Source organism: Amblyraja radiata, chromosome 9 (assembly GCF_010909765.2).
Source record: "Amblyraja radiata isolate CabotCenter1 chromosome 9, sAmbRad1.1.pri, whole genome shotgun sequence".
Taxonomy (NCBI): Eukaryota; Metazoa; Chordata; class Chondrichthyes; order Rajiformes; family Rajidae; genus Amblyraja; species Amblyraja radiata.
Genome location: NC_045964.1, coordinates 21,651,431 through 21,663,492, shown reverse-complemented (window position 1 = coordinate 21,663,492; position 12,062 = coordinate 21,651,431). Strand labels below are relative to the sequence as shown.

The window sequence follows — 12,062 nt, the reverse complement described above, 5'->3', positions numbered from 1 at the left end:
TTCGCAATGCGTGGAGTCGATTATGAACACTACCCTGAGCCACCCAGCATCATCAGGGACCCACACCATCCTGGCCACACACTCAGTTCACCCCTGTCATCGGAAAGGAGGTACAGGAGCCTGAAAACTGTAACATCCAGGTTCAGGAACAGCTTCTTCCCTAAAGCCATCAGGCTATTAAACACTACAACCTCATATAAGCTCTGAACTGTATAGACTATTATTGTTATTATTGCACTATTGTTGTTTGTTTTGTGTGTGCTTGTGCGTGTGTATGTATGCATTAAACAATGTAATAAACAAGAAAAAAGCTATCTGTGTATATACGTGTGTGTGTGTGTGTATATATATGTATACAACTTTTTTCTTGTTTCTTATATTGTTTACAGTGTACTATGTTTACATATTCTGTTATGCTGCTGCAAGTAAGAATTTCATTGTTCTATCTGGGACACAAAACAATCTTGACTCATGACATCTCTATGCCGAGTGATCCTGGACCAGAGATTCCCAGACATTAGTGGGGTTGTAGCTGTTTCCAAAGAAACTTTGAGCACGCCCTTGAATCATTTCCTCTGTCTGTCTGCCTGGTAATCGCTTCCAGTGACACCACACGGGTAGAATATCTGCATCAGGTGTCTGGTTGCAGACATACAAGTTGTGGCTGGTCCCCCGTAGCCAAATGAGTGCAATTTCATCTCTGCTGCTGGGAGCGGACGCAGACCTTGATTTGTTTGTCGCCTCAATGGAGTTGGAGGATTTTGCTCTTTGATCAAGTAATCCACATTTTCGCACTCAGAGGAGTTTTCCACAACAACATCACGGCAATGGCATTATCAATCATCACACTCTGGATTCCGGTGCCACTTCCCATTGTGCCCATAAACCATTGGATTCTTGAAGCCGATGAGTTGGAATTGGCAGAAGAGTGCTTGGATTTCCTTCACATGAGAAAAATTAAGGTTGCTCTTTTAAAGAGCTTTGCATAGCAGGAGCATGATTCTGAATAATTTGTGAGAGGTTAGAGTGTGGTGCTGTTCCTCTATGCCATTTAGTCCCTTGGGGATATGAGCCAAAACTGTTCGATGCCCAGGAATTGATGCCCGTTGTGTATTTGATGCAATTACGCATTCATTCTCTGTAGGGATTTGAGCCAGGAAAGGTTGCCAATTAGTGCAATTTCTCACCAACAGGTCTGTATTTGACTTGCCATTGGCACGTAAAAATCTATCCACTGTTGGCTCGAATGCTTGCAGTGAAGGCCAAGAGGTAGAGAAAATGTGCCCGAGGTTGTACAAGTATATATTTTTGCATTTGAACATTTAATTAGCTGGGCAGCCACTAATGCTAGAAATATTCAAACTCTAACTGGTTCAAGGTCCAGGACAAAAAGTTCAAAAATTTAACCAGAAGCTGTTCAGCATCCTATAGAAACAAGGAATTGTAGATACTGGATTGCACAGAAGGACACAAAGTGCTGGCGTCTGAAGAAGGGGCCCCGTTCCGAAACACCATCTATCTATGTTCTCCAGAGATGCTGCCTGACTCGCTGAGTTACTCAAGCACTGTGAGCACTTTTGACCTCAGGAATATTTGGTAAATTGCTCTGACTTGGACTTGTTTGGAAGGTTTGTAGATGCAAGTTTCTCTCACTCTCAATTTATGGGAGCAGTTTTCACCATCGGTCTATGATTGAGACCAAAGTTTCATCCCACATTGGACTGATTGGATTCCAGAGTCAGGGACAGTTTCTTCCCAGCTCTTATCAGGTAACTGAACCATCCTATCACCAACTAGAGAGCAGTCCTGACCTCCGTTCAACCTCATTGGAGACCCTCGGACTATCTTTAATCAGACTTTAGTGGACTTTATCTTGCACTAAATGTTAATCCCTTTAACCTGTATCTACAATATGGACGGCTTGATTGTAATCATGCATAGTTTTCCCACTGACTGGGTAGCATGCAACAAAAAAGCTTTTCACTGTCCTTCGGTACAATACAATACAATACAATACAATACAATACAATACAATACAATACAATACAATACAATATAATACTTTATTAGCCAAGTATATTTTGGCTCTATACCAAAATATAGGAATTTTATTTTGGTATATAGGAATATATATAGGAATTTCATTTACCAAGTCAGTCATACAAATAAAGCAACAGAACACAAAATCTATTTTAACATAAATATCCACTACAGTGACTCCTCCACATTCCTCACTGTGATGGAAGTTGAAAAAAAAGTTCAATCTCTTCCCTTCTTTGTTCTCCCGCGGTCTGGGGCCTCAAGCCTTCCGTTGACGGGACGATCTTTTTAGCCGGCGATCTCTTTTGATCCATAGCCGGCGGCGTTTAGGCCCTCCGCGTAGGGGCGATCAGCTTCTGCATCGGGGGGGATGTCAGCTTCCCCGCGCCGGCGATCGGACCCCGAGTTGGGGATATCGAACCTTCCGCGACATTGGAGCTCCCGACTCGGCCTCTCCCGAGACTGCGAGCCCTCGATGTAAAGTCCGCAGGCCGTGGTTGGAGCGATCCCAGGCAAGGGATCGGCTCCAATGTTAAGTCAACTCCCGGCGGAGGGGCTCAAAGTCAGTCCGAGGAGGCCTCAAACTCTATCGATGGTAGGCCGCAGAGCGACCGGAGATGTGACCCGGAAAACAATCGCATCTCCAGCGAGGTAAGAGATTGGAAAAAAAAAATGCCCCCCTCCCCCTCTCCCTCCCGCCACATAAAACAAACCAAAGAACATTTACACAGACTTTTTAAATGCACTAAAAATAACAAAAAAGACACAAAAACAGACAGACTGTTGGCAGGGCTGCCAAACTAAACTAAAACTGGAGAAGAGTTGAATGAATCGTAATGAATCAGGATAATACTTAGAATTGTCTTCCGTAAACGCAATAGTCATAAGATCTGTTCTCATTTTGCAGAGGCCGGCCCGACCAAGTGTCGGACAGAGAGAGCGCAGCAAGCACAGGAACAGGCCAAAAAGCCGCAGGAACCGGTCTTTATTCCAGAGTGTAACGAGGACGGCTCATTTGCTCAGGTAATGTAACAGAGAGAAGAGGCTACCGTCCAATTTGTGAGGAGAGAAATGAGAATAAATGTGTTGGGTCGATGAAGTTTCATCAGAACCACAGTTAATCCCTCCAGATTCAGTCCCGTTATGTACAATGTTTACATAGTCACATATTCTGTTGTGCTGCAGCAAGTAAGAATTTCATTGTCCCGTCCAGGACATATGACAATAAAACACCCTTGACTCATGATTCTTCCCAGCTGCTAACAGGCAACTGAACCATCTTATCAACAACTAGAGAATGGTCCTGAGCTACCATCTACCTCATTGGAGAACCTTGGACTATCTTTATTCGGACTTTACTGGACTTTATCTTGCACTATATGTTTTTCCCTTTACCGTGCATCTGTACACTGTGGACAGCTAGATTGTAATCATGTATAGCCTTACCACTAGCTGGATAGCGCGCAACAAAAAGCTTTTCATTGTAACTTGTAACTTGATGACAATAAATATTACTGAACTAATAGACCAATTTTATCTCGTGGACTGTGATGTTTTATCACAGCAACCGATAAATACAAGTAGTTATACTACTACGCATGCAATAGAATATACATAGAACATAGCTCATAGATCAGTGCAGCACAAGAATAGATCCTTCAGCCTCCAATGTCTGGGCCAAATATTATGCCAAGACCATCTCTTATCTATCTGTGCATAATCCACATCCCTCCATTCCCTGCATATCTATTTACCTATCGAAAAGCATCTTAAATGCCACTATTGTACCTGGCTCAACCACCGACTCTGGTTGACCATTCCAGGCATTCATTACCCTCGGTGTCGAAAAAAACAGGGCGCACATCTCTTTTAAGCTTTGCCCCTCTCACCTTTAAGCTTTTCCCTCTAATATTTGATTTTACCATCCTGGGAAAAAGATTCTGACTGTCTATCCTACCTATGCTTCTCATTTCCATTTGGATGTTTACATTGTCTATCTTCATTAATTGCTTCCTGATCTTGCTACCCCTGTGAATTAGGCCATGGACACACAGCCATTGGGTTGTATCTTCCTTGTACCTTTTGAAGTACAATTTGGGGAGATTTATTGAGCTTCCCTTTTCCACTTCCCTTCTGTACTGCAAAATGGCAGAAAAGGAGAACATTTTATTTCTGCTAATGCAATAAAAATTATTTTGAGGTGTGAAATAACCCTCTGAGCTTCACTCCAATTTAACTCCAATTTAAAACCTGCCACAGATCTTCTAACAGATTGTAATCAATAAAATGAACAATAGTTCACTTCAGGAGTTAACTGCTGAATACCTCTGTAGCAAAGTTTCTATTCTGACCACTCGGAGTCAAGGAGTTTATGTATTAAACAACGCTGGGATTTAATGATTGGAAGTAGCAATGCCAGGCCCATGTGCAATGCCCCACATTTCTCCCCTGACCTGATGAATGATCAGCTAATCTTTGAGTTGGTTGATGGAGTAATGCTAAGTTTGCACATGCTTTCATATTTCTCTAGGTAGTTTTCACATTGAAACTAAGTGCAGGAGTAGGCCGTTCGGCCCTTCGAGCCAGCATCGCCGTTCAATGTGATCATGGCTGATCATCCAAAATCAGTACCCCGTTCCTGTCTTCTCCCCATATTCCTAGCTTCTTCCCAGCTGTTATCAGGCAACTGATCCATTCTATCAACAACTAGAGAGCAATCCTGAGCTACTATCTACCTCTTTGGGGACCCGTGGACTATCTTTAATTGGACTTTAATGGACTTTATCTTGCACTTGACGTTATTAATTTTATCATGTATCTGTACACTGTAGATAGCTTGTGTAATCATGTCTTTCTGCTAACTGGTCAGCACACAACAATAGCTTTACTCTGTACCTTGGTACATGTGACAATAAACTAAACTAAACTAGAAGCTGATGTTAAAGCTACACTTAATAGGGCACATGTAGAATTTTCAGTCTCGTTCTGGTGGTTACTTTCATAGATGAGGACAAGATTTTACGGTGTCAGGAAGTCATAGTCTCAGAATAAAAGGACGTAACTTTAGAAAGGAAATTAGGAGGAATTTCTTCAGTCAGAGGGTGGTGAATCTGTGAAATTCATTGCCACAGATGGCTGTGGTGGCCAAGTCAATGGATATATTTAAGGCGGAGATTGGCAGATTCTCGATCAGTACGGGAGTCAGGGGTCATGGGGCGAAGGCAGGAGAATGGGGTTGAGCGGGAAAAATAGATCAGCCACAGTTGAATGGCGCAGTAGATGGCCGAATGGCCAAATTCTGCACCTTGAACTTATGAACCTATGAGGGGTATTGACAATTGTAGTTCCAAAAGAAATGAAATTATGTTCAATGGGCAGCATAATGGTGCAGTGTTTAATGTCTCTGCCTCAGATTGAGGTATCCCGGTTTAACTCACCCTAGGTGCTGTCTTTGTGGTGTTTACATGTTCTTCACCTGACCACATGTCCTCTTGGTGCTGGTGTGTCAGTCACTATAGATTATCCCTTGGTGGAGGCTAATGGCAAAGAATCAAAGTGGAATTGATGGTCATGTGCGCCAGAGACCCGGGTTCGATCCCGACTACGGGTGCTGTCTGTATGGAGTTTGTACATTCTCCCCGTGACCGTGTGGGTTTTCTCTGAGATCTTCGGTTTCCTCCCACACTCCAAAGACGTACAGGTTTGTAGGTTAATTGGCTTGGGTTTGTATACTTGGTATAAGTATAAATTGTCCCTAGTGTGTGTAGGCTTGTGTTAATGTGCAGTGTTCGCTGGTCGGTGCGGACTTGGCGGGCTGAAGGGCCTGTTTCTGCGCTGTATCTCTAAAAAAAAATTGCGAGGGGTGTGGGGGGACTCATTGGATTTTGTCCTGGGAGCTGGAATAGACTGAGTGGCTATTTCCTGTGTTGTAAGGAATGGTGCAAGACTGCAGGCCCTACTTGTACATGGATTTGGTGATGCAGTGATGCCAAAGGAATGCAAAATGTGCTGTGCATAAAACTGGGATGTTACAACGAAAGAAGAGAAATTTGAGAATGCATTTTCACTGGAACTCAGAAAACGAAGTTGATGGCAAGAAGATTATGAAGTGTTTTGATGGAATGACTAGTGACCTGCTTCTCGTGCTGGTAACTGAGCAAGGTTCGAAATTTAAGGTGTTCGCTAGGAATTCGAGCAGAGGCCAAAATAATTGTTCTGCGGAAGGTGATTTGTATGGAATTCTCTGGCACAAACAGCTTGATTAGTTGAAGCAGTCTATACTTGGCTTTAAAAGGCAGTTACTTGGAGCACAAGTATTTAAAGGCTTTGAAAAGTGTAAAGAAGTGTGTATGGACCAATGACCCATGTGGAGAGCGAGAGAGAGACTGGAGGATCTTGCAATTTGAGCTGAGCCTTGAATGACTCAAGGCTGTGACATGTGTTTAGGCAGGACCAGCACTGCACCCCCAAAGTGGCAACAATAACAACCAATGTTTATGCAGCATCTTTAAACATGGCAACATGCCACAAGATACTGGACACAAACTTTATCGGACAGAAACGGAGACTGAGCCAAATACAGCAAGGAAATAATAAAGCAGGTTGCCAAATATTTGCTCAAGAAAGAGCATTTTTTAAATGTATCTTAAAGGAGAAGAAAAAGAGGAAAGGTTTGGGACGGAGCCTTGGCAGCCAAAGATGCAATTAAACTTGGAGGTGTTTGGGATGGTCAAGAGACTAGAGTTGGAAGAATGCAATTACTTTGGAGGGCTGTGGACCTCGGAGATAAAGGATAGGATCGTTTTACTTCATCGCCAGACATATTAAACCTCCAGAGAGTTAACCTAGACGCTTGAATGACAGTAAAGAACATATTTCTCCTGCCTTTCAGTTTCCTATGTTTGATCCAGTTGCCCTGGAAACAGCAGTGATCAATAGATCACAAATTTGACAATTATTGTATAATGGTCTTGCCGTGCTGCCAGAATTGCCAATATTTATTCAAGATTGTGAAACTGGATATCTTAATTTGTCGGTGAAATTAGCTGACATTTCTGGTTAGCGTTTTTATATAAATTTGAATCCCAGGGAGACTTTTTTTGATATTTTTTACTGTGTCCTTCTGAGAAACAACAGCTTTTTAGCTGGAGTCGTTCAAAGCATTAATGTGCTCTTGGCTATCTATGCCAGTGAGTGATTCATGTATACAAACCAGACTAGATCATGTTGGAGGCTGTGAGTTTTTTCCAGTGTCTCGAGCACAGAGGCACAAAAAAAAAAATGAAGACCAAGGATTTAGCTAATTTTAGACTTTAGAGATACAAGGTGGAAACAAGCCCACTGATCTGGCACCAACCAGAGATCACTCCCTACACTAGCATCATCCTGCACACTAGGGACAATTTTGCAATGTACAGAAGCCAATTAACCTACAAACCTGTACATCTTTGGTAAGTGGGAGGAAACTGGAGAAAACCCACATGGTCACAGGGGGAACGTGCAAACTCCGTACAGACAGCACCCACAGTCAGGATTGAACCCAGGTCTCTGGCGCTGTAGGGCAGCAACTCTACCGCTGTGCCACTGTGCTACCCCCTCTTGTATAACTCACCAGCATTCACTTTCCTATAGGATTTGAATACACATGTCGAACTTGGTGAATCTTGTAAACAAAATTAAGATAATTTAAAGATTTATCTGGGTCTGCATTCTCATGATGGAATATTAAATATTCCAGAGGATATTCCATATTATTTTGTACTTTGAACATTTTTCTGTACCTGCTGTTACTTCTTTACTTAGGAGCATGTGTAATATTCCCTGGTTCCCCTTCAAGTGAAGGAACACTAGAACAGGGTACAAACATTTAGCTGCTTGAGTATGTCTGTCATTTGTGGACTGATCTCCACCTCCCCATTGTTTACCCTGGGGATTTACATCGTTCACAATGCAATCCATTTAAAACAAAAATTGTTGCTGGATCTTGAGAATGTCAATGAAATCCCAACATCTGCAGTATCTCAAGTGAGGGAGTGGATATCCTTAATAACCTTTGGATTGAGAATGGTGCAGGAAAGAATGCTTCACATAGGAGTAGAATTAGGCCATTCGGCCCATTGCGTCTACTCCGCCATTCAATCGTGGCTGATCTCTGCTGCCTAATCCCATTTTCATGCCTTCTCCCCATACCTCTTGACACTCGTTCCAATCAAGGATTTAGCTATCTCTGCCTTAAAAATATCCACTGACTTGGCCTCCACAGCTCTCTGTGGCAATGAGTTCCACAGATTATTTACCCTCTGACTAAAGAAGTTCCTCCTCACCTCCTTTCAAAAAGAGTGCCCATTTATTCTGAGGCTATGACCTCTGGTCCTAGATTCTCCCACCAGTGAAAACATCCTTTCCACATCCACTCCATCTATGCCTTTCATTATTCTGTAAGTTTCAATGAGGTGAATAGGAAAAAATAAAATAGATGCAGGAGGAGATCATTCGGCCCTTTAAGCCAGCACCGCCATTCAATATGATCATGGCTGATCATTTAAAATCAGTACCCCATTCCTGCTTTTTCCCCATATCCCTTAATTCCTGTAGCCCTAAGAGCAAAATCTAACTCCTTCTTGAAAACATCCAGTGAATTGACCTCCACTGCCTTCTGTGGCAGAGAATTCCACAGATGTACAACTCTCTGGGTGAAAGAGTTATTCCTCATCTCAGTCCTAAATGGCCTACCCCTTATTCTTAAACTGTGATCCCTGGTTCTGGATTCTTAAACTGTGACCTCTGGTTCTGGATGATGGTTTACCTCGTCAGTTTCATATCCTCATGGCTCTTTTTTTCAGCAGACAACTAAGGCAATTTACAATGGCCTACCCACCAGCATGTCTTTGAATGGATTGCATCTTCTGTATCAAATAGAATTGAAACAGGCCCTTCAGCGATTACTGAGCATCAGATATCCATCTAGTCATTGTTTCCCTGGCATTCCCTTCACTTCCCTCCTACCCACTCCCTTACCACAATTGTGCTGCCATTCCACCACTCTAATCAACCTACCAACACAGTAAGTCTGAGATGCAGGAGGAAACTGGAGCACCTCAGGGAAACCCATTAATTCACAGCGACAACATGCAAACTCCACACAAGATTGAACCGGCGTCACTGGAGCTGTGAGGTAGTAACTCTACCAGCTGCAGCACCGTGCTGCCCAAATCGTATGTGTGTACAGTGTGTTAGTCTTAGTAGAAACAAAGAACTGCAGATGCTGATTTATACCAAAGATAGACACAGAATGCTGGAGTAACTTAGCGGGTCAGGCAGCATCTCTGGAGGAAAAGGATGGATGACCTTTTGGGTCAGGAGCCTTCATCAGACTGAAAGTAGGTGATGGGAGGGGGGAGGTGAAGATGTGGAGGCGAGAAAAGATTACTCTTAGTATTAGAGTACTGAAAACTGGGATGTGTATGATGGCAGAATTGGCAACATACTTAATTCCCAAGATAATTGTCGGACTGTGGGAGATTGCAGAGAGAGAGGGAGCCATTGGAAAGGTTTGGAATTGTAGATGAGAGCACATTGACAATACAATACAATACAATTCAATTTATTGTCATTTGGACCCCTTGAGGTCCAAACGAAATGTCGTTTCTGCAGCCATACATTACAAAACAAAAAGACCCGAGACACAACACAGTTTACACAAACATCCATCACATCGTTGTGATGGAAGGCAAAAAAAACTTATCTCTCCACTACAGTGTCAAGCTGCAACCTTCTTTTCTGCAACCTCCCCCCCCCCCCCCTCCTCCATCCCCACCCCCCAACACATTGCGTCCCCCCTCCAAACCTGTGCAAAGTGGTCAAGGTATGAACTTGTTGCCGCAATTACTGATGTGCCTCTTTTTTTCTGAACAGGTGCAGTGCCACACTTTCACAGGGTATTGTTGGTGTGTTACTCCTGACGGAAAACCAGTGAGTGGATCTTCGGTTAAAAATCAAACACCAGTGTGTTCAGGTACTGTGTGTTGCTGCTGCAGCATTTACCATCACTTATTCAAGGAATAATGGATGTCCATGTATACACATGCCCATGTCCCGGTGAACTCAGGACAGACTCCATTCCGGGTGATAAAGTTCACTTCAATAGATTCTTGCATTTATTGTTATCAATTGCTCTGTAACAAATGTATCTTTCACTTGCATAGACTTATTATTGTGCTTACTTTTGCAGTGTGGAGAAATATTGTAGGCTGCTTTCATGCTCTTCAGTAGTTAAACTCGGCATGCTTTAAAATACATAGTTGTGGTTGTTATGAGATATTCTTGAAAGCTAGTTTTGTGATGTTATGCGATGTGTACGGTGCAATGCTCAAGATGGGGCCTTCCTGCTGAGGCTATTAATGATATTTACATTCATAAGGTTTGTCTGGCTTTATGTAACACAATTTCCATTTATCATTTTTGACCTCTCACCCTTTATATCCAGAACCCTGATACTAAAGGTTAGTAAAGATCTAACCATTCCAGATTGAGAATTAACAATTGTTACAAATTTCTGCCACTGAGTTGCATGTAGAAATATATCCTTATGTGATTTCCTAAAGCCCGAGCTTTCATTTTTTTTCCCCGTTCTAATATCTTCTGGTCCTCCTGTTCCTGTTGAGGTTTGAAAAGTTAGGTTTTGCTTCCTTGGAAGGTTGACAGGTGGTGTAAGAGAGATGATCAGAAGATGAAGGGTTTAGATCGAGTGGATGGAGAAAATCTATTCCCTCCGCTTAACAGGTCAGTATGGAGAGGGTTTTAGCCCAAAGTCGTGGGCAGATCTGGTTGGGGAAATGAAGGGAGGCTTTTTCCCCACTGAATTCAAAGGCGATTTCCTGACTTTTTTAAGAATGATTGTGGAACGAGTATTTTGCAGCATTGCAGCAAAAATTGCCTTTATCCAATCCATGGACGATAGTCCCCTCTACCTGTTAACAAATGAATGAAACACAAAAACATATGAACCAGAAAAAGAACTTCATCCGGTGGTGGGCAATGAAACTTGGCAAAGTTGTGATAGTCAGTGGTGGAAGTGTTTCACTGTTGAGTTAAATGTAATCTACACACCATAGTCCTCGTCAAGACATAGTTGGCTGCTTTTCATATTTAACTGTGTTTCTTTTAAACATGGTGTGGAATCGCATTGTGAGACCATGACACCAGAATCTCCAACTCATTTTGAGGGAGAACTTCATGTTTAAAGTATGATAACTGGATTAGTACCTTTCCGTGAAGGAGGAAAAAAAGTGATGCAAAGATGTTGTTTATCCCAAAATCAGATTCCATGGAGTTATTTAGGATTCTATGGAAAAATCCTAGTACTTCTAAAAATGAGCATTAAGATGCTTTGACATATAATGGGTGTTCAGTTGTACTTTTTACAGGAAGATAGGTTTATAGAGTATTAATTCTCTTTTGCTTGTATTTGGCTGAGGACTATGAGGACCTCTGTTCTGCAGCGTACACATATAAAAAATGATCTTTTTGCTTTGTTTTGAAGGTTCAGTAACTGACAAGCCCTCGGGGCCCAGCAGTTCAGGCAGAAAAGGTGAGGAACTTCTTTGCTTCGCTTCAACCTTTCCTTCTCCTGCCCGCTTACAATGCATGATAAAGTGCTCTTCAGACTGCGTGTGAGAGGAGGGGGTTGCTGTCCTTACCACAAGCTGTGGCACCAGACTGGTGTTCCTTCCTTGTGTCATGGTTCTGTCAGTGGAACTTTTTAACTGGTGGTTGCATGAGAAAGGGGTATGTGGTTGGCATGACTAATCAAGATCTGGTGGAGAGACTTCTCTACAGCCAACTTATACCTAGATGGACTGTAACCAGGATGGTTGAGTTATTCCCCTCTGGAATACAGCCCTCTTGTTTGGTGACGGAGGATTGAAAAGGGTGGTGTACGCGTATATAGAATGTGAGTTTGCCTGTTTCTGTAGAAGAATGCTTTCAATAATTGCTAGGGAGTTGGTTCCTATACCATGGTG

At 42.6% G+C, this 12,062-nt stretch overlaps 1 protein-coding gene across 5 annotated transcripts in view; it reads left to right on the top strand.

Moving 5' to 3' along the window:
• The window catches only part of smoc1 (SPARC related modular calcium binding 1), a 199,255-nt gene that overhangs the window by 35,692 nt on the left and 151,501 nt on the right, over positions 1–12,062 (top strand). For all 5 annotated transcript variants that reach the window (XM_033026838.1, XM_033026837.1, XM_033026840.1 and 2 more), the window contains exons 3-5: positions 2,948–3,063; positions 9,955–10,054; positions 11,582–11,629. In XM_033026838.1, the coding sequence (XP_032882729.1) occupies positions 2,948–3,063; positions 9,955–10,054; positions 11,582–11,629 (264 nt within the window). The remainder of the gene's footprint in view (positions 1–2,947; positions 3,064–9,954; positions 10,055–11,581; positions 11,630–12,062) is intronic.